Source organism: Microtus oregoni, unplaced genomic scaffold (genome assembly GCF_018167655.1).
Source record: "Microtus oregoni isolate MIOR12 unplaced genomic scaffold, Mior012 000046F_ref0000063, whole genome shotgun sequence".
NCBI lineage: Eukaryota > Metazoa > Chordata > Mammalia > Rodentia > Cricetidae > Microtus > Microtus oregoni.
Genome location: NW_024543220.1, coordinates 3,269,998 through 3,293,097, shown reverse-complemented (window position 1 = coordinate 3,293,097; position 23,100 = coordinate 3,269,998). Strand labels below are relative to the sequence as shown.

Below are 23,100 nucleotides of genomic sequence, written 5' to 3'. Positions count from 1 at the left end.
GTCTCGAGGCTAGCATAGACTGACAGACCAGCCTCCCTGGGTGGCCCCAGAACCCTCGTTCTTCTATTGTGCCAATGCAAACCTACTATTCTTGAAACCCATACATACCTTAGGCACCAATAATAATGATTCAGAGGCTGCTCTACACAAGGCCATAGAACGGAAAGGAGACCCTACATGTAAGGCTGCTGGGCTGAGGATCTAGTGTTAGGATTAGCTGTAGCTGCCTAATTGTGTCAAGTTTTAGTGCCCTGCCATTGTTTTTTCTGTGTCTGGACTTTTTGGCTTCTGCCTGCATCTTTCCATTTCTCTTAGACACTAGCGATGCTCATTCTTCTTACCTGCTGCTCCCCAGGTCCCATGAACGTACGTACCTGCGCTGCCCCAGGCCTCTGCACTGATGTTCTGGGTGACAGGCTTGGGCGAGGACTCGGTCCACTCGTCTTCATCTGTAAGCCCATAGAACTGGACTTGGCAGAGGAAGTGGTTGCGAGGATTGTGCCAGAAGGTCGCAGAGACCCTCAGGCGGCTGCTCAGGCAGTAGGTGAGGTTATTCTTCTCCAGGTAGGGCTGAGGGTCTGTGCTGACTCCACTGTGGACCTCCTTGCCATTCACCCACCAGCTCAGTTCCACATGGTCAGGGTAGAAGCCCCTGGCCAGGCACACAAGGGTGGCCATTTGTTTGTCGACGATCTCTGCTTCTGATGGCTCAAACAAGGTGACCTTGGGCGGACTCACGTTGCTAAAATCCTCTGGAAATGAAGAGAGGAGGGCTGCTTTGAGAGCTGTCTAGGTCTGGCTTAGACTGTGTGAGAGAGGCCTGGAAACGGTTATTCTAAAGCACAACTATGTCATAGTAGGTCCTGCTAGATGTCTGTCACCATCTAACTCTGTTCTGGATCTCCCTTGATGCTCCCTCTTTCTTCTTTATGGGTTTATTTCTCCCCCATTTTCTTAAGGAGGAGTCATACCCTGATTAGAAAGTTCTGGACACTCTTGTAATGCCTTACGCACTGTGACTTTGTTTGATCACCTGTGAAAAAGAATATATGCAGCTTTGTGTTTCAAAACCTTAATCCATGCATGGCTAGCTGATCTTTTAGATTTGAAATAGTGGAACAACTATTTGAATTACAGGGAGAGCTTGAATTTTGAGGCAAAAGTTTCATGTTAACATCACGGTCCTAAGAGCTAAGGTGATTTTTTTTTTTCTTTTTTGCTTACTATTTTCCTTTTGGGGGTGAGGTATAAATTTTAATGTGTTTGGGTGATTCTACGTACTGTCAGCATGTGTTGCCTAAAAGAGACATCCTCCCCCCCCCTTAACATCCAGAAAAGTCTCCAAGTTTATGAATACTTTGCTCAACTCTTCCCGCCCCCACTCTCTTCTGCATGCAGCTTGCTTTGAGGTTCCAGCTTGTCTCTGGCCGGCTGCCTATCTGATGTTCTGCATCCACTCCTACACTGAGGTGTAAGAGGGCTGTGGCGGCTTGCTCAGGAAAGCTGCCATGCTGTGGAAGGTATTATTCATACGTTGAACTCTTCTAGTTTTCCAGTGCTCAGCAAACCTCCTCGATGAGTTTCAGAATTCTAGTTCACAGCCTAACTTTGCAGTCCTTAATGGAGTGAAAGACTAATTGCTCCTCTAAACAAATCTTAAAGCACAAAGAAGTGGGTCTCCACTGGAGTGGCCTGGGCCCCACATGCTAGGAAGAGGGGACAGAAAAAAACTTTCTAGGACTATTGAAAAGAACGACTCCCTCTGAAGATGAAGTTTGCACACAACCTCCAAGCATCCTTCCTTTATGTGGAATTTAATGTCCTCCCTCTCCGGCTGGGTTCTGACAGAAAAGCAAGGTTCTCATGCAGAAACATGCCAACAAGAGATCTCTTTCTCTGTCTGAAGTTGAGGGCTTGTGGGGGAAATTGAGACATGGGTTTGGACAAAGACAAACAGTGGCTTGCAGGATAATGAGGTGACATTTGAATCCTTTAAAAAAATTTAGGAGAGAGAAAGGGGTATGGGAGGAAGGAGAGAGGAAGAGGCAGGATAGGAGTGATGTAGAACTTCATTTATCAAGTTCTCAAAATTAAAAAACAAACCAATTAATTTTGACTTAGTCCTTTACGTTAATTTTAAATTGTCCTTCTTATTTTATATGTCTTGGTGAGCCTGGGACAGCTTAGCATTTATTTATTTATTTATTTATTTATTTAGGAATATCACCCCAGACAATCCCCCCAACTTTCTTCCTTTGAACCTCAGGCATTTGAATCCAGTGTTGAGGCGTTTCCTTTAGCATCCATAGCATTTGTCCTATCTAGAGAAGAGTATCTAAGCAAGCTTCCAGTCCTGGGAGGATTGAGGAGCCCCATTCTTTCATCTTTTTCTGTCTCTCAGACATTGTCACTTCCCTCCTCACTCCCCTAGCCTGTCTGCTTTCCTCCCAAGCACAATATTGGTTATGTTGGGCTTTCATGATAGATACATTAGTTTATTATACCAAGAAGTCCTGGGGTCTGAGGACCACTTATCTATTTTCTCGTTTTTCGACATAATCTGGTGCTAAAATGTCATTTTTTTTCCAGTTGTAAGCTTATTCATATCTATGCCAAAAATACCCACCAAGTGCAAATAACTTCAAACTCCCTGCAGACAGCTAAAGGTCCCGTAATGCTATAACAAAGACTTGTGCCGCTGCTCAGGATCAGCCTAATACCAGCAGCCTGGTCCCCTCTGCCGTCTAGCCCTTAAGCCACACCAGGGAGACAAACACAAGTCTTCAGAGACTGGTAGACAGGGAGAAAGTGGAAGGCAGGGTTAGAAGCCTGTGTTAGACTTCAGGGTGATATCTGAAATCAGAAGACAGAGCTATGCACCGAAGCAGGTCAACAGCGCAGGAGAATGGGATGGACAGGGTGGAGAAGTACTAGAGAGAAAACAAGCAGCACATCCATCACAATGTACGGACGATCCCAGTCCAAAGAATGATAAAAAGGAGAGCCAGGAAACCCAAACCCCAAAGCAAAGGCATTCTGTGTGTAGAAAGAGAAACAAACCCAGGAATGAGCAAGCTACCAGGCTCTGGGGAAGGTTGGAGAAGGCACAGGGTTCCAGATGGGAACAGGTGACTCTGCCTTCCAATCTTATACCTAAGTTCCTTTCCCAGACCATCGTGATCCAACACAGGCACCCCTCCAGTCAGGAATAGAGCCCCCATACCTGTCACAGTGAGCCTGGTGCCTGCTGCAAAGTAGAGGGGCGAATTAATGGAACACAGCTGCAGGAGGCCTTGGTAAAACCCACCAGCAGTTCCGAGGCAGAGAGCTAGCCCTAGTTCCCCAAGAGCCAGATGACTGACACTCTCTGCCTGCAGGCAGGATTCTAGACTACAGTAATTCCAAGAGGCATGTGACAGGAGGGGGACAAGAGGAAGGGACTCAGGAGACACACATCCATGCAAACAAAAAGGTAAGATAACCATGGGAGGTAGAGAGGAGACTGCTCACAGACTGAAACAGTTGCTGGTTCGTCTTGCCATGAGGAAGACAGGGAAGTCGCTTAGATCCCCGCAAGTAAAGTGATAACTAAATTCCTAGGCCCCTACTGCTAGTGCTGGGGGGCACAGACACTCTGGCTCCAAGGGACAGTAGCCCCATCTTTTCAGTTCTGTAGCTTACCTAGAACAGAGAGTCGAGTCCCCTCTCCAAAATGCTGGGCCTGATTGTTACACAGCAAAACATCAGAGTGACAAACGCCTGAGGAACTGCTGGGACCTTCCTATGTCTCCACACAGAAACCCCGGGGCTACGACACAACACAACATTTCCACCCTTTCATCCTCTCTGAGCCACAACCTAGGGTAAGTTTGCTCTCTTTTCCTTCTCCAAGGAGCTCCCCTGCACCCCGAGACTTACCACATACCCTCCGGAGAAAGAACCCTTTTACGTACCCAGGACAGACAGCTTGGTTCCATGACCGAAAAATAATCTTTCGTTGGAACACAACATTAAAGCCTGGTGGTAAAACTGTCTCCTGCTCTCTGTCCGTCCTCCCCATGCCCACCTGCCAGCTAGCTTCCCTTATCCCCGAGGACGGTTTGATCTCTGGGCAGTGGAAGGCCAGGAAACTATGCAGTATTAACTAATGAAATTGCCAATCAGTTTTTGTGGTGGGTCCATGCATCCTCCTCTCTGATGTCTGTCTTTTGTTTGTGTGAGAGGACCAGACAGCAGGACTAGGGACAGTATATGCAGCTGATTCCCAGGGGATCCTGCACTCGGCAGGGTGCCCAGGGTTGACATAGTAGGCCTGGGAAATACTGAGACTGGACATTCTTCCCTGCTTGTAAGCACGAGCATAGACATTTAGATCTTCCTGTAAGATGAGCACTGCGACACTGTAGGCACCCCAGATAGAGGCTGCCTTGGGCCCTAACTTACCTACGACAGTGAGCCGGCTTCCTTCTCCAAAATAGAGCGTGTTTCCAGTACACAGCCTCCTAAGTCCACTTCAAAACCCTGTACTCTATGTGAACCCACCTCCTTTCTCTTTCCTGTCCTCTGTCCCAGGCTCATCTTGACCCAGCTTGGAACCTTCAGAGCACCTTTGTGCAATCAGCCTCCCTAGAATGTCGTCCCAGACAGTAGCCGGTTTCTCCCTCAAGCAAGACCCATGAGCTAGCTCCTTCTTCTGGTTCCCAGGACACAGTCAGCCTTTCCATCCCACACCCAAACACCCGTAGGTCTTACCTAGTACCAAAAGCCTGGTCCCTGAGCCGAAGGTGTAGTCGTAATTTGCACAACAGAATACAGGTACCCGAAAATGGGTATCGAGGACACACCTTGTCCTGGTGATTTACCTGAAAGATATCTTACCTATAACCGTGAGCCTGGTTCCTTTACCAAAGAAAACTTCTGTGTTTGCACAGTGCCGTGGGGCAAGGAGGAAAACCAGCTTAAGGTGTGAAGAGACGATGGTCGTGCCTTGTGTATGGAAGACCCTAAGAGGAGTAATACCCTTGTGTGCTTTATGATATTGTACACCAGAACATTTTGATATTACATTTGTGGGAATGTAGAACATAGCAGATTCCATCCAGTAGGACCTACATCTCTTTTGTGAAGGATGCTCTCTCTATATCGTCTCTCTCTGAGGGTCCATCAAAATGAGGGAGACCTGTAGAGAGCAGGTTCCTAGGACCAGCTTCGAGCTGAGATCTCCATGGTTCTTTTTGAGCAATCTGCAGAACTGTTCAACTCTGGTTGACCTTTCCATTGATGGTGGTCTTTTTCCAAAATGGTTGTCTGAAGGGTGTCCCTGCAGCCTCTGTCTCTGGGGCTACTAAGTCATTCTTCTTATGTTTGCGTTGTTTTTGAATAGGAGAATTTCGTTGATTAGGCCCTATTCTTTTCCATGATCTTGGTCTGGCAGGTAGCAGAGGTGGATTGGAAGCATTCTGGATCTGAACACTTCTAGGCCTGGGTCCTAGGAGAAAAGCAGAGGACTGTGGGCCTTAGGACAGACAGAGAGGTTTTTGTAAAGGTTTCCCATAGAATTGAATCACCGTGCCCCCTGTCCCCACAATGTTACAGCTTTATACAAAAACGACCCACCCATAGGTCCACCCCTTGGAGGCTGGAAGAAACCACCAGAACAGCTGCTCCTTTGAGGGGAGTTGAAGCTAAGGAAGGTGACATTTCCCCCATTGTGCAAGGTGATGGGAAGAAGAGCACCAACAGGGAGTTTCCTCCTTGCCCCTGGCCTTCTTTTGTTTGTCCTTTGTTCTTAGAGCTGGGCGGGCGTCACTGCACTGCTGTTTACTGAAGGGGCTGGATCCCCTCTAGTATCCGCCCTTCTCAGGTTGTCATCATTTAAGGGAACCACCCACTCTATGAGGAAGTGATAGCCCCAGTCTAGCCTGGCTCTGCCTGTGCCCCAAGGTGGTGCTTCACCCAGAGGTGACTGCTGACTCCCAAGAGTAAGACTGCAGTATACAGACTCTCTCTCTTTGTGACGGGCTCAAGCCTTCTCCATCCAGGGTTGACTAGACTCTGGACTTCATAGAACGATGGCGAAGATGCACCGTCCTTCCAGGAATAGGTATGAAATGAGGTGAAGTGACCACAAATGTTATATTTAAACTCATAAACACAAAGGAGATGGGACAAGGGAGAAGGGGACAAGTCTCCACGAAGGCTGCATAGAGACAGTTTGGAAATCTTTCTCATATGTTCACAGGCCATGTGATCGTCGCTGCATTGTAGTCTTCTCTGAAGACGTTTCAAAGCATTGGTAGATATTTCAATTTTCCTGGCTCAAGATGAGTCTGGCAGGGAGTGGAAGCCCACACACCGTAGCACTGAGAGACAGAAGCAGGCAGATATATGAGTTTGAGCCCAGTTTGGCCAATTTACAGATAGGTCCTCACTTTGAGACTCCATCTCGACAACAGATGAACTGACTCTGAAATCCAACCTGCCCTTGCATGTCCTGCGTATCCCCTCCACACCCCATGATGGTTTCCTTCCATTGCCCGTCAAGTAATGACTTAAAACTCAGGTGAAGAAAAGATAGACTTGACTATGTAATTTTGTCACATTTGTATAAGACATAGAAACAGAATTAAAAGCTAAATGAAAACCTGGGGAAATATTTGCAATTCTCACCACTAGGACTAAAAATCAATGAGGAGATAATTCGACAGCTCAATTCAAAAAACAAAAAACAAAGGCAAATAGCAGATGTTTTAGAGAAAAAAATCAAAATGGTGCTTAAGCAGAGGGAAAAGTTCTCACCGTGGTATTACCAAAATACCAAGAAAACACATTGAAAGAATGCCTTGCAGCGATTTGAAAATTGGGCTATTAGAGACTGTTTTCTTTGTGACTTCGTAGAGAAATAAAGATGTTAGTTTATTTGTGGCTAGCAGAAATATAAAATGATAAAATCAACCCACATAGAAAATAACTAGAAACAACAATGAAACAACAAGTGCGTTCTCATTTTATTTTCACCCAGAAGTCTCACCCCAGGAAACTGACCTTGTAGGTACAATTGCATACAAATGAAATTTTAGCACTTGGGAGGCTGAGGCAGAAAGATCACTATGAATTTAAAGCCAGTCTGGTCTACAGAGAAAGAGCTTGTCTCTAAAAGTCCAGAAAGCGTAGAAATTAAAACAGTTTAAAAGCGTGTGCAATGACTGTGTCACGTCAGTGTGCTCTCTCACACTCACTGTTAACTGTAAAGAACAAACCGGGGAATTTCATCGGTGTAGGCGGTCTTTGGTTGAACTCATGGGGCTGGGCATAAGAATTCACTAAAGATCATCCCAATGGACTTGTTTATATGACTTTTCATAAAGAAATCTGGAAAGAAAGCTGACAGCAATTCATTGATAATTGCTTGCGTGATGGAGACCCGTGGGTTCGAGTCCCCAGAACTGCAAAATAAAACCAAAAAGAAAAGCAGATAAAAAGACAAAGCAAACTAAGGCCATTACCCCCAACGACAATGTCAGGGGATCTAAAGCCGTTACTCCCCAAAAAACGGTGGCACAGAAACAGAGCACAACCCTTTTCTCAGTGCTAATTCTATGGCAGGATTTCAATTTTGGAGCCATATACTTATAGTACTTGTTTCAAATTTTAAAAAAAGTATCAAAGGGAATAAAACTAATAAAATGTCATTTTATATTAAAAATATGAAAATCTGCTGAGAAAAGTACTTAGCTTCAAGGTATTACTCTTTCCAAAGATTGGTTTATTAAGAAGCTGTTTTGTGACCATCTTTTAGCTCCTAGAGGCCTGGGCCCCTCAGGAAGCTTGTCAGGGTGCAGATCTCTAGCCAATTCCCTCAAGCTTCTGATTCAAGTCTCTAGGAAGGGGTTTGCTAACACAGTTAAATAAATAACCAGAAGATGTTCTTAGGTATGCCTTTGTCACAGCGGGAGGCCTGCTACTTCCTGGGCCAAACAGGAAGTTGTAAAACTTGGTTAACCCCAGAGTGCTAGCTCCTGGGGCCCTGAACTGATGCAGGGCATAGGGGAGACAGTCTGTGTGATTCATCAATAGGGCAGATCTTACAACTCCACTGTAAGCCTGAGTAAAAAAGTCAGTCACTTTGATCGTTTGGAAGGTGGTAAAATCTACTCCTCATTCTTTTTTCCATCGAGCTACACATTTTATTTTGATCTAGTTTTTCACCTTTTGATTTCTCACAACCCTTTCCTAGCAATGATTTATTCATTAAGCCAGAGTTTCCTTTTAATCATGTAGCTGGGTGTCTTAATATTTCCTGGTCTTGAAGATAATAGTACCATGTGTCTTAGTGTTATGGGTTCTGGTGGCATTTTTCCAGTTTTCTCATCTGGGCATTGAGACTAAATTTAATTAAATATTAAAAAATAAAAAAAAATCCATCCATTTGTCTATACATCTATTATCTATCTATCTATCTATCTATCTATCTATCTATCTATCTATATATCATCTATCTATCTTTCTATCTATCTGCCTTTTATTTACTTGCTCACTAGTTCATTCATCAATTGATTTTTTTAACCTGCCAGAAATCAGGTTGTAGTCATTCATATATATGGACAGCAGGGGGCAACCTTTCCTTATTCAATTTCTCTCTCTCTCTCTCTCTCTCTCTCTCTCTCTCTCTCTCTCTTTCTCTTCCTTCTTAAGACAGGGTCTCACTATGTAGCTCTGGCTGTACTGGAACTCATTATGTAGATCAAACTGGACTTGAACTCACAGAAATCTGCCTGCCTCTGGGTTCCTAGGGCTTGGAATATTGGTATGCATCCCTAAACAGGCCTTTTACTTTATTGTTTTGTCCTAAGTAATTGCCATTTGGGCTTAGCCAGTAGAGGGAATAAGAAGAGTGTGCAAAACATTGTGGGGGTAGGAAAGGATTCTTTTTAAAGGTGTGTGTTTGAGCTGGTTATGGTGGCACAAGCTGGTAGGATTTGCAGAAGGAGGCAAGGCTGAGACAGGAGGATCATGAGTTTGAGGCTAGCCTGAGTCACACATTTTGAAAAAAACAAAAAGAAAAAGATAGAAAAAGGTGTGCTTGTCGTAAGGGAGCTAGATGGGGAATCACATAAACGCGTTTTACACAAGAACAATTTTGAGAATTTTAGAATATTAATGTGTTTCTCTAAGCGCGTCCTGTCCTGGTGGGTTTCTCAGGAACTAAAACATAAAGAAGTTAAAATGAGTTAGCAAATAGTGAAAAGGTCACACTCGTCAAGACTCCTTATTTGAATTCTGGGGCTGTTGCACCTAGCTGATAGTTTTGTTTCTTGGGAAGTCCAAACTTGGTTTCGGTCTGACTGGACTCATAAGGTCACCTTTTCTGGCTAGAGGACTTGGACATGTTATTAAGCCTTTTAAGCTATAAATATCATTATATGTAAGGGTAATGATAATAAAAATGTCTATTTTAGGCAGCTGTGGGGACTAAGTGAAATAATTCATGCAAATGCAGCAGAGTGTGGTTTATTTTATTTTATTTTATTTTATTGACAAGTTTTTGTTATGTAGCCTTTTCTGGTATTTCACTATTCAGCCCAGGCTGAATACAAGCTTGTATTCTTTTGCACCCTCCTTCCTATAGCTGGGATTATAGTGTGCAGTAATATACTGGGCATTCAGGAGCATTGCTAGCACACTGGTTCTTGGGTCTCATCAAGATGAGAGAGGCCTGGAAGGTTCACTAAAGCACAGGTTACTGAGCCCACCCCAGGACTTCTTACTCAATACTTGCCTAGTGTAGGCTAGTGCTTTCTTTGCTAAGTCCTCCAGATTTTGGTGCTGCTCTTCAAGGTGAAAGACCCTACAGGCCCCCTCCTCAAAACCCGCAGCTAGCATGCTCCCGGGGGAACGTCCTGTTTGCCTTTAAAAAAATTCTCCGGATCAGCAGCCAGCCTGCTCCCGTAAGAACATCCCATGTGCTTGAGAGAGCAGGATATCTATGAGATAGAGATAGGAAGACTGCAAGGCAAGATGTCAATAAGATAGGACATCAACAAAGCAGGTTAGCTATAAGATAGGAACAGGATGACTGTTGCCAGGCATCCATGCTGAGAGAGGAAACCATTCATGCCCCCGCCTCATTCCGATAACCATGCTTTTGCTTCTGTAAACTTGCTTTTTGCTGACACCCATGCTGAGAGAGGAAACCATTCATGCCCCCGCCTCATTCCGGTTGACCGATAACCACGCTTTTGCTTCTGTAAGCTTGCTTTTGCTCTCCCCTATAAGAAGCCCGCCCTCCAGTTGGCAGGTGCGCAAGTCTTCCGAGAGATCTTGCCGCCCGCAGGTACCTGTGTCTACTCAATAAACCTCTTGTGATTTGCATCCGTGCGGTCTCGGCCTGTTCCTTGGCGTTGGGGAGGTCTCCTCCCGAAAAAGGTCCTCATGGAGGGTCTTTCACAAGGGATGTTCTTCCAGAACCATTTTGAAAAGTTGTCTTCTGTCACATTTGTCTCCATTCTTCTTCAACGTTCTACTTATTTAATCACTGCATACCAGGCTTATTTTAATCACAGTTATTGGGATAATGAAGGTAACATTTCTTGTCAAGACGTTCAGAGTCAGGTTCAGAGGTTAAGAACCACAAGAGAAGCCCATTATGTGTCAATGGGACTCTCTTTTCTGGTTTAGTCTCTCTGGTGCTCTGAATGCTTCTTGTACCTTGATAGGTGTCTTCTTATTTACACAAGGAAAATTTCCTTCTATGATTTGTTGAAAATATTTTCTCTGTCTTCCTATATTCCTATAATTCTTAAGATTGGTCTTTTCACAGTGTCCTGGATTTCCTGGACATGTTTTGTACCATGTTTTCTTTTGAAAGATCTAACATTTTCTTTGACCATTTATTCTGTCATGTTTTCAATACTTGACATTCTTTCTTCCATCTTTTGTATACTGTTAGCGAGGCTTGCTTCTGAAATTCCTGTTTGAGTTTCTGAGTTTTTACATTTAAATTTTCCTCAGTTTGGTTTTCTTTATTGATTCTATTTCTTCATTCAAGTCTTGAACTCTTTTATTTATTTTCTTCCATTGTTTGAGTTTTTATAGATTTCTTTTTTTTAATTAATTAATTAATTTATTTATTAAAGATTTCTGCTTCCTCCCTGCCACCGCCTCCCATTTCTCTCTCCCTCCCTTAATCAAGTCCCCCTCCCTCATCAGCCCGAAGAGCAATCAGGGTTCCCTGATCTGTGGTCATCACAAAACATTCAGGAAATATGGGACACAATAAAAAGACCAAACCTAAGAATAATAGGGATTGAAGAAGGAGAAGAGTCACAGCTCAAAGGCCCAGAAAATATTTTTATAGATTTCTTTAAGGATTTTTTTTTCATTCTCCTTTAAAGGACTTCTCTCATATTCACACGGGTATTTTAATGTCTTGCTCTTGCAGTTTAGCTACGCTGAAATACTCCCAACCTACTATAGTAGGGTTGCTGAATTCTATTCAAAGCATGTTGTCCTGGTTGCTATTGACTGTATTTTTGTACTGGTATCTAGGGTTTGTAAAGATTTTAAATCCAGTTGCTGATATCTAGTCTTGTTTTGGTTGGGTTTAATTCCTTGATTTCTGCTGCCTCATCTAGTTCTTAGGAGAGTGCGGTATTTGTGCATTGCCTGGTAGGAAATTCCTCTGGCATCCTGATAGGTGTGGCCACTAGTGTTCTAGGCAAAATGTGTTCCTAGGTATTAGAAGATGACACTTAGGAATGGGATGGGCTGTGGGGGGACTGAGGGAGTCTACAGGAGAAAGGAAATCCAGAAGTTCACCAGGATCTGCCCTGGGAATGTGGGCAAAGAGTGAGGGGAGTCCATAACAGGTAGTCTGCTACAGAACTGAGGATGCTCCAGAACTGGGAGCTTGGATATGGAGGAGAGGAGGGAGCATGAAGGTCTGAAGCTCACCTGCCTGCTTCATTGATCTACTTGCCTCTCTGGCAGGTATTGTTTGTGGGCTCCCAGAGAAGCTTGCTGGAGTCAGAATCTGGGATAACAGTGGGGAGGAGGTTTGAGGAGACCTGCACTGTTTGTTGGAGATGGGGGAGGGGAGGACAGGGATGGGACAGGGAGTAGGGGGAGGTTACAGCATTTGATCTGCTCCAGAGGTGGAGGTGAGACTGCCTGCCTCCTGTGGTTTCCCAGGGGAATGTTTGCTGGTGTGGAGGCTAAGAGAAAGGTGAGTGGAGGGGTAAAAAAGGTTGGAGGAGAAAACCCCTTTCACCAGACACAGCGGCAGGGAGGGAGATGAGGTTGCACCTGGTGGTCTGTTATAGAGCTGGGGATGAGACTGGGGGATTGGACTTGGAGGAGAGCTGTATGTGGCTTGGGTTGCGGAGGAGACTTGAAGATCTGCAATTAGGTTGTTTGCTTCTGTAGCAGAAGTGGCCTGCAGGGTAGAGGGGGATGTCTGCTAGAGTTTGGGAATGGGATAAAGCAATGAGTCTTGGGAAGGAAATTGGGAGGGGAAATTCTACTTGATCCAGTCGGAATTGGGGTTGCCCAGTGAGACCTTATCTAAGGACCCCCACTCTTAGGATGGAGTAGAACTGCATTGGCATGAACACTTTTTTTTAATGTAGAGTCAGCATCACTAAGATTTACATTGGATACAAAGAGTTTTTGCCATAGTCAAAGAAATCAGTAGTCTTGTGAACCACAACAATCATTACAACTTGAAGCCCCACTGAAGAACTAAGGAAGAAAAATTGTTAGCTCTATTATTCAGACATGACATTTTTTTGAAAAAGTAAAATGAAATAAACTCCCCATTATGATTTCACTGAAATTATTTTTGTGTTTTATATGCTGCTGCTGATTATCTCATGAGGCCCATTTTGCAGTCCAAGATAACTTTCCATGGAGACTCTGATCTCAGAGTCTCAGATAAGAGCTTTCCTCCCAGAGCTAAGATTCTAAAGAGGTCAGGCAGGGGAACCGGCAATGAGGGCAAATGCACTTTATTGACATGTGGGGCTGAGGAGGGAGTGTGGATTTTTAGTTGGCAGCAATTGTGTTCTGAATCCAGTCCACATAGTTGCAGACCTTGGTGTACACACCAGGACTTCCTGCCAGGGCACAGCCATAACCCCAGGAGACAATGCCCTGCAGCTCTCCATTGCAGACCACAGGGCCGCCAGAGTCACCCTGGAATGGAGAAAAAGTGTTTAGAGAAGGGTCATAAAGAAAAAGGATCACCTCTACTCTTACCTTAAGACCTCAATCTAGATACCTTGTGAATCCATTTGTTTTTCTTTCTTTTTTTTTATTTATTTATTAGGTATATAATATTCTGTCTGTGTGTATGCCTGCAGGACAGAAGAAGGCACCAGACCTTATTACAGGTGGTTGTGAGCCACCATGTGGTTGCTGGGAATTGAACTCAGGACCTTTGGAAGAGCAGACAATGCTCTTAACCTCTGAGCCATCTCTCCAGCCCCCTCCATTTGTTTTTCATTGAAACACATCCTCTAATCTTACTAATGAGATGAAATTATATCTGGAGTAGATCTCACTTGCCCCTGATCCCTTCTAGTCTCACAACATTAAACTTTCAAATCCACTCCCAGGGGAACAGGGGCTTCATAAACAAAGGGAGCCAATCACCTGGCAGGAATCTTTGCCTCCCTCCAGGAAGCCAGCACAGACCATGTTATTGGTGATTTCTCCAGGGTAGGCGGCTTCACAGTCAGCCTGAGACAGCAGTGGGGCATCCAGGCACTGGAGCAGGTCTGGGTTATTCACTTTGGGGAAAAGTAATGATCAAAGAAAGAATAAATATGCATTAGAACACCCCGAGGAGCAATAGTTTATTTCTGAACACCATTGGTAACCACAAGAGAGATCATTAAGACTATAAATTCTAGCAAAGAATTATAGCTTTCTAAATCTATAAAATGACCATTGTTGATTCTTTTTTCAGTATAATAGCAGCATGTATTTGCCCTCTTTAGCTTACAGGGGTGAACTTCTTGGTATTTTGTATCCATTTGGTACCAGATATTATTCTATTCTAGTTGGCACTTCAAACATTTTTGCATCATAAAAGTCAATAAGTTCAAATCCGGAGACATGGCTAGTTTTGGAAAACATGGGAAAGGAGGGATGTAGCAGGTGACTGGTTCTACTTACCACCGAAGCTGAGAGTGTTGCCCCAGCCAGAGATGAGGCACTGAGTGCCAGCAGGTGCACAGGAGGTGGGCAGAGCTACTGGGGCCACTCGGGCATTGAGGGCCACAGGGGACGAGAGCTTGATCAGCATGATGTCGTTGTCCAGGGTTCTTGAACTATAGTTGGGGTGCCTAATGCTCTTGGAGGCAGTGATGAACTGCTCATTGCCTTCCAGGAGGTTAATGTTGTGTTCTCCCAGCCTCACTTGGATGCGGCTGTTGGAAAGAAAAGATATGGCAGAAAGGGTTTTGTACGTTACCCCAAACACCCAAGGTTCCAAAGGTTCATGTTCAGGTTGCCTTAAAGGAAAAGTTCTTCCGTGGTGGACAATTTCTGGTTAGGCGTCCTGGCCTCTTTATCTACAGAGATTGTCGGTACATAGGGTATAAAATAAAGGGATGCAGCTTGAACTGGTTTTTAATCTGCCATACCACAGCCCCTCATATATACAGGGATGTGGACCCAAGGTGATATTTAATTCACACCCCACTCTCTGAATATTTGTTAGCCACAATAGGAACTATGAATAATATTTTTCACTTTGTTAAAAACTATATGTGGGCCCTAATCCTGTGACCCCGAGAGAAATTTACATTCTTGCTTCAACTCCAGAACTATTGAGCCAGAATCTCAGCCTGGGTTCAGTGTTTTAAGACACCTCATCGTCTTTGTGATGCACACTCAGGGCTGAGAACATACAGTAGAGACTGCATTGATTTCACCAATATTTAGCTGTATTTCTGAAACCTTGGAGTTCATTATTCTTTTTAGCTAGTAGTCCTTATACAATGTTCTTGCTTAACTTTCTCACTAGGTTTCTAGGATAGCATGATAAATTCTTCTTGGTTTAATGACCCATGATCCTTGCTATTGTGAGTTTGTTTGAGGAAGTGAGAGGCTTCCTATTCTGGAATCACATTTCACTCCTGCTCATGATACTTAGAGCTTCTGCCAGAAACTTCTTTTTTTCATGGCTTTCCCCATTCACCTTACAGCTTCACCACTTGCTCAAGTGCTATGTTCTAAATATGACCCAGGTTGTGGGCTCTGCAGCCAGGTCCATCACTTACGTCATGTAGCAATGAGCTGCAGACACCACCCACTCGTTATTGATGAGGGAACCTCCACAAAAGTGGTACCCAGAGTTCAGAGACACCTGGTAGGGAACAGAATTCTCGCTGCAAGTGTATCCTCCGACGATCTTGTCATCATCAACAGGAAAAGCAACTTGAATGGAGATAGAAAATGAAAACAAGCCAATTTATCAGGGTGTTAGAAGGTGAAGCCATTGGCTCTATGGCAGCTTAAACCCTTAGGATTTCTTACTGAGCCTATTGACTGTAGGAAAACTGGGATCACTCTGTCTCCAATACATAACATAGATTCTAGGGTTTCCCAGTGTTGGGATCTGCAGGACAGATAGGTAGTTTCCACAGTGCTCACAGCTCTTCTGAGCATCAGGGTGGAGACAGCAAGAACTACCTAAGACCACACTTACTGGCATCCCATTAGAAGCCAGTTTTGCCCATGGCCTCCTTTACTTGTTTGTGCCACATGGATGTTGGCTTTTTTTTTGGAATATCAGGATGATTTGACCTAGGCCAGCTTGCCACAGAAATCAGCACTATAGACTGAGGCCAGAACAGAAAGGAATTCCCAGCCACCTTAGACACGGGGAGAGCACAGCAACTGGGCAATGTAACAGCACTTCTTAACTTTCAGTGTGTGACTGGTAAGATTAACCTTATCTCAGGACTTTAGAACCCCAGTAAACAGGCAGGACCCAGGCAGAACTCTAATGGTCAAATCTTGGAGAAAAATATGTTTTCTGTGTCTTCAGGCACACTTTTCCTTAAGAATGAAGTATCACAGACTCACTGGGACCAAGCAGTGGGCATGCTGGCTCATTTCACGGAACCTCTGCCAGGCCTACCTTTCAATAGTCCCTGCTCTTGGCACCAATTACAAAGAAGACTGGTGGCAAGAGAAGATAAAAGGGGAAGTGAGAAAGATGAGGAATGAGAGCCCAGGAAAATGGGGAGAAGATCTGTGAGGCTGGTGAGACTATCAGAAGATAGAGAGACAGCACTGGGACAGTTCATACATTCTAGTTAGTGGGCTGGAAAGAGCTTGGAGAAAGGCCTTGAACTCACCAGCAGCTCCCACAAGGGCCAGAATCAGGAGAGCACTCATGGTGGCAGAGGGTAGTAAGTATGGGGAGAAAGACTGTCTTTATAGCTCCCTAGAGAGAGGAAGGCATAACAGTGAAGGGGTCATTGTCCTGCACAAACACAACTGCACATTTCTCTTTCCCAGAGTCTTGCATCAGCTTTGATGTCCGGTACCCTTGACACTAGGAGACTTACAGGTGACAGGGAAATGTTTTTTCTCAGGCCAGAGAGTGAGAGCAAGCAGGGGAATTCAACACCCCCTCCCCCGCCCCCCCCCCCCCACACACACAGTGGGATTCCTAAGGCTGAGGAGATGAGTGTTAGGAAGAAAGTGTCTAGGACCCTTAGAAATCCTCTGACTTTGTGGATGTTAATTTAAGAAATTTCGAGGATGGCCTAGTTCTGGTAGCCAGCTAGTGGGGCTGTTTGGAAACAGCCTGGCCTAAGCCTTTCACCTGAGAAGCCAACGAATCCACTGAATAGGAAGAAGAAATTAGAGGCCCGGAGGCTCTGAGGTCCACAATTAGAGCAGTAACGATGGAAAAGCAGGAGGTGCAGAGTTCCTTACAAGTCTGAGCTTTCAACTATTTTTTATTCTCTAACTAGGCTCATGGGTTGCAGGGGTCTTGAACAACATGGAGGAAACTTAAGTAGGCTCTTCCTGGAGACATTACAGGGATGGAATACTTACACCGGTTTTGTTTTTCCCTTTGCATTTGTTAACATCGCGTGCCATTTTTAAGAGTCATCAAGACCCCAGACAACTGCAATAATTATAAATATTCCATATTAGGAAGACGCCTCCTAACCAAAGAGCACGCATGATATTTTAGATATTAGAAAATGTTTGGACAGAGTCTGGACTCTGATCAGAGAATCAGCTATGTATAAATATGGAGGGACTCTGTAATTTTCTATTTTGTTTATAGCAAGAGAACTATGCTAGGCACAGTCCTCAATTTATTAAGGTAAAATCCGGCCAAAGAAGCTTATTGACTGACAATGTGTCAATCTGAATTAATTATACAGTCACTTGGAGGAGCCTTGCATCCATTGTTTATCTTTCACTTTCTCCACTCTGACCAGAGGCTTAGGGAGGTGTGAGTTGGAGCTGAGGTTATATATCAGTTTTCTTCAAGGTATTGGATGTTCTAGAGACGCTAAGTAGAGGTGTAAAAGCTTGGTTATAATTGTGGCGATTGTGTTGGAGATGGCAAGATGACTGGAGGATGGAGAAGCTAGAATGAGCTACAGGAAAGGCCAACATGGGTTTCAAAGGCTCTGCTGGGGCCCCCACTCCTGCCATTGTTAGGCCAGCATTACAAGGAAGTACCTCTACTAAATGCTCTCATTTCTGTAACCTACACCCAACCTAAAGGCTTTTGAGCTCATACCTACTGAACAGTGACTGACAGATTTAGGAATTCTCACATTTTTACTTTTCACAAATGTTTTAGTATGAGGTATTCAGAAAGGATAGATTCACAAGAGTTCGTTTTTACCCAAGAAATTAATTGGAAACTGTCATGCTTCCCCAAGACTCTAAGAAACCGTGGAATTTGTCAGAGTGTGAGATTTGTTGCAGGTGACTGTCAACTAGGAGGTCCTCATGGGGCAAATTATACATCCGCTTTCCTTTTGTAAGCACCCGTCTCTCCGGAATGCATTCCACATTGTATTTTGTCTCAGACTTTTACCTGGCCATGAACTCTCATCAGGTGCATGCCAGACACCTTTGCAAACACCTCTGTGTTTATAGACTTAAATGATTTCACTCTGTGTAGTCTAGAATTTTCCACAATGTAGTTAGCATGCTGCTGGCTGGGGTGTGTTTGCAGGACTTCTATTTTAGTGGTGAGATGTTTGCTTTAGTGTCTGCTTATTTCCTTGTACCCTGGCAGGTGGCCCACAGTGAGGAGATCAGCAATATCTAAGAAATGAGTTTTGACTACACAGAGTTAAGGATTGGTCCCTGACACTCTGTATAAAAGGAACCATCTGGGGACATAAGCATTTCTGTACCTCAGACTTGAAGGCAGGTATGCACTTGACATATTGCCAGAGTGGAGTCTTTCTGTTGTCTCTTTAGCGTGAAAGTCATCATCCTACAAGGTGGATGGGATGCCATCAATATGCTGATAACGAAAATGATGTAAAATAGACTCCAGGCAGAACTTGAAACCCTCCCTCTAATAAGCTACACTACTAGAGGGCGCAGCAAGGTCTTACTTCTTTATCTTATTCTGAGTTTTCTTCTCTTTTCCTTTTCCTTTAACTGTTGTTTTTGTTATCCTCATATTTAATATTTATTTTATTTAAAGGTATCTTATACTTGAGTTTTTTCTTCTTATTTTCATGCTTCATATACATATTTTTCTTATTTTATATTTGAATTTAAATATCTTGTTCTTTTTATCCTCATTTTCTCATTTTCTTGCTTATTCCTTATAATATAAATTACATTTTAAATATGCATATATTTTTTGAAAATTTCATCCATGCATACAATGTATTTTGTTCATTTCTATCCCTGTTTATAGCACATTATGTTTTCTGAATTTTCTTTTGTGATTGCTAGTGGTATAGTATTTGGATGCAATTATTCTCCTATTATGGATAAACAGAGACATAAATAATTTATTAAAAATAGTCTTATAGATCATATACATTTTAATTTTACCGTACATTATTTTGGAGTGCACAGCACTAAAATTTCTACCCAACCATAATGTATGCATTAAATTTAAAAGTATTGCCAATTGACTAAAAGGACCTTTTGTTTTTATTTGTTTTTCAAGACAGGGTTTCTCTGTGTTTCAGTTTTGGTTATACTGGATTCACCTTTGATCCAGGCTGTTTTTGACTCATAGAGATCTGCCTGCTTTTGCCTTCCGTCTGATGGGTTAAAAGCATGTGGCATACTGCCTGGATGATTGGAAGAGTCTTTTGCTAAAAGCAAAATGAATAAAATGAGATTGAAAAGAAGAAAATGGCCATCTTGATAAACGCAATCTTCAGATTCAATGAGATCCATATCAAAATCCCAACACAATTCTTCACAGACCTTGAAAGAGCAATGCTCAACTTTATATACCCCCCTCCAAAAAAAAAAAAAACTCAGAAGAGTTAAAACAGTCCTGAACAATAAAGTAACTTCTAGAGGCATCACCTTCCTTGACATCAAACTCTACTATAGAGCTATAGTAATAAAAGGAGCTTGGTATTGGCATAGAAAGAGAGACATGGATCAGTAGATTTGAATTGAAGATCCTGATATTAGTCCACACACCTATGATCACATGATTTTTTTGACAAAGAAGCCAAAATGGTACAATAAAAAAAAAAGAAAGAATCTCCAACGAATAATGCTGGTGTAACTGAATATTGATATATAGAAGACTGGAAATAAATCCATATCTATTGTGATGCACAAAACTCAAGTCCAAGTGGATTAAAGACCTCAACATAAATCCAGTTACCTGATAGAAGAGAAAGCGGAAGTAGTCTTGAACACATTGGCACAGGAGACAACTTCTAAAATATAATACCAGTAGCATAGACACTGAGAACAACAAGCAATAAATGGGACCTCCTGAAACTGAAAAGCTTCTGTAAAGCAAAGGACATGGTCAATAAGACAAAATGACAGCCCGCAGTATGGGAAAAAATTTTCACCAACCCCCATATCTGACAGAGGGCTGATCTCAAAACAACAACAACAACAACAACAACAACAACAACAAAAAAAACCAACAACAAAAAATCTATAAAGAACTCAAGAAATTAGACAACAAAATACAATAAAATTGATTTAAAAATGGGGTACAGATCTAAACAGAGAATTCTCAACAGAAGAATTTCAAATGGCCAAAAAACATTTAAGGAATTGCTCAACATCCTTAATCATCAGGGAAATGCAAATAAAAGTGACTCTGAGATACCATCTTACACCTCTCAGAATGGCTAACATCAAAAATATTGAGGACAGCTTATGTTGGAGAGGATGTGGGGTAAGAAGAACTCTCTTTCACTGCTGGTGGAAGTGAAAACTTGTACAGTCACTACTTGGAAATCGATATGGTGGTTTCACAGAAAATTGGGAATTCATCTACCTCAAGAACCAGTGATACCACTCTTGAGCGTATACCCAATGAATGCTCAATCATACTACAAGGGCTCTTGCTCAACAGTGTTCATAGCAGCATTATTTGTAACAGTCAGAACCTAGAAACAACTTAGATGCTCCTCAGCAGAAGAATGGATAAAGAAAATGTGGTACATTTACACAATGGAATATTATTGGTAAAAAACAACAGCATCATGAAATTTGCAGGCAAATGGATGGGACTGGAGAAAACCATCCTAAGTGAGGTAACCCAGACTTAGAAAGACAGACACAGTATGTAGTCACTCATATGTGAATTCTAGATGCTAAGAAAAGGATAACCAGACTACAATGTACAGTTTCAGAGAAGCTAGGTAATAAGCAGGACCCTGAGAGGGATTCATAGATCACCCTGGGAAGGGAATTAGATGAGATTTCCTGGGTAAACTGGGGCAAAGGGGTATAATAAAGAGGAAGGGGTTGGAGATGAGAAATGAGGGATCAGGATAGGAGGGGGTGGAGGGCTAGAGTGGGAAAGCAATGAAAGAGATATTTTGATAGAGAGAGCCATTATGGGGTTAGGAAAAAACCTGGTGCTAGAGAAATTCCCAGAAATCTCCAAGGATGAACCCAGCGAAGACTCCTAGCAATAATGGAGTGGGGTGGTGATGGTGCTTGAACTGACCTTCTGGTGAGTACTCCAACTGTCATCATAGAGCCTTCATCCAGTAACTCATGGAACCAGATGTAGAAATTCACAACTAAGCACCAGGCCAGGCTCTGGGAATCCAGTTGAAGAGAGAGAGGAGGGAATATATAAGCAAGAAAAGTCAAGATCACAATGGAGAAATCTACAGAGACAGTTGAGCAAAGCTCATGGAAACTCAGGAACTTCAGACGGACAACTGTGGGACCGAAACAGGCCCTCTGTATGTGGGAGACAGTGGTGAAGCTTGGACTATCTGAGGGGCCCCTGGTAGTAGGACAAGGATGCATGCTTGCTTGTTGGAGCCTGTTTACTATGGTGGAATGTCATGCTCAAACTTCATACTGGGGGAAGGGGTTTGGTCCTGCCTCAACTTAATGTGCCAGACTTTGTTGAATCCCCATGAAAGCCCTTACCTTTTGGGAAAAGTGGATGGGGGGGGATGGGCTTGGGGAAGGTGGAGTGGTGGAGGCAAGAGGAGGAGTTGGAGGGAAAATTGTGATTGGAATGCAAAATGAAATTAAAAAAATAAAAATCATTAAAAACGAGTAAGTCTAAAAAATAAAAACAAAGCTGAATTTTGAGAAAGCATTGGTATGTTTTTAAAAGAAGACTCCTAGATAATTAGAATTTTCATATCAGACCATAGCCATAAAAGGAAGACATTTAAAATTTAGGTAATGGCAGAAAATATACAAATACAAAATCAGTTGTGATTATTCATAAGAAACACTAAAGAGACAATTTTAATGATCAGGTATGTGAGGTATTTCAAGGCTATTTTTGATGCTTTAATATACCACAGTAGCTTATCAAACATTCTGAAGTATAAATAACCGTAAAAGATTCACAGATTATGCAGGATTCCAAAGGAAAAATAAAGACTTTGTCTATAACTATCAAAGTGCTAGACAATGATGAGAGAGTTAGGTGGACACTTACAAGACTTCAAAGAATGAGGGACGTGGACAAGGAGATATTCTCCTCTCATTGCAAGAGAAATCAATTCAAGCTTCAGAAAAGTCATTTTTACAGAAACAGACTTCTCAAAAGTCTGTTTTCTCACTTAGATCTTGGTACTTCTCACCTGTGTTCTCTGGTCCATTCATCCTACCTGCCTGGATTTATATTTTCTGTGTCGTCTTCCCATTCCAGGGCTCTTTTCTTTGGTCCACAAATGTGACTAGGCATGGCCTAGAGAAAGCAAGATTCATTTATTAAGATTATCACGATGTTTGCCGGGAGTCTCCCAGTAACTATTGTTTCTAGTTCAGTACTGTGCTTAGAAAGAAAGAAAGGCTATACTTTCTAAAGTCAAGAAGATTGCCTCTCTGAATGCTTCCTGGCATTTACATAGAAAGATTTTCAGTTTTCACACTGGCTTGCAACTATTGTCAATTTCTTTAAAGATTTATTATGTATGCAGTGTTCTGCCTACATATATGTTTTCAAACCAGAAGAGGGCACCAGCTCTCATTACAGGTGACTGTGAGCCACCATGCTGTTACTGGTTGAATTTAGGACCTCTAGGAGAGCAGCCAGTGATTTTAACATCTGAACCATTTCTCCATCTCCAGCCCCACAACTGGCAACTCTTAGCTACAGTGATGAATTCAGACTTTGAGATGACAATCACAGTATTCTGAGCTGATGAACTTCTAAAATGACCATTAACTCAGAGAGAAGGATACACACTTCCTCAAAAAAGGAGAGGGATAAAACCAACAAAGCAATGCAATGAAAGTTATCTTGCATAATTCACTAAAATATTGATGACTGTTTTCCTTAAAGAAGGAACTTCAAAATCACTAGTACCACATGGGAGCTTCTGCGAGGCATTCTATGGTGGAAGTAAAAAAATGTTAGCAGGGGATTCAACATTCTGTAGGAAGTACCCTCACCCA

General features: G+C 42.9%; 1 protein-coding gene and 1 gene segment (V, D, J or C); both read right to left on the bottom strand.

Moving 5' to 3' along the window:
- Positions 1–23,100, bottom strand: part of LOC121435425 — a 289,312-nt gene that overhangs the window by 840 nt on the left and 265,372 nt on the right. The window contains 2 exon segments of the C gene segment in view: positions 375–752; positions 3,682–3,721. Of these exon segments, the coding sequence occupies positions 375–752; positions 3,682–3,721 (418 nt within the window).
- Positions 13,042–16,407, bottom strand: LOC121435431 (anionic trypsin-2-like). 2 transcript variants are annotated; one of them, XM_041634747.1, is made up of 6 exons: positions 16,368–16,407; positions 15,285–15,441; positions 14,948–14,977; positions 14,176–14,429; positions 13,651–13,787; positions 13,042–13,191 (listed from the first exon to the last, which is right to left on the bottom strand). In XM_041634747.1, exons 1-6 carry the CDS (start codon positions 16,405–16,407, stop codon positions 13,042–13,044), a joined length of 768 nt encoding a protein of 255 aa, XP_041490681.1. The 2 variants fall into 2 exon arrangements, with proteins under 2 accessions (XP_041490681.1, XP_041490682.1); XM_041634748.1 differs by lacking the exon at positions 14,948–14,977.

Bases quoted from the DNA above. Each gene is read 5' to 3' on its own strand.
- LOC121435431 (XM_041634747.1), bottom strand. From the start codon at position 16,407: ATGAGTGCTCTCCTGATTCTGGCCCTTGTGGGAGCTGCTG. The intron at 14,430-14,947 runs GCTAAATATTGG...TCTTTCCAACAG, and splicing joins TCCAAGGTTTCAGAAATACA to CCGCATCCAAGTGAGGCTGG. The intron at 13,192-13,650 runs GTGATTGGCTCC...TCTCCATTCCAG, and splicing joins GAGGCAAAGATTCCTGCCAG to GGTGACTCTGGCGGCCCTGT.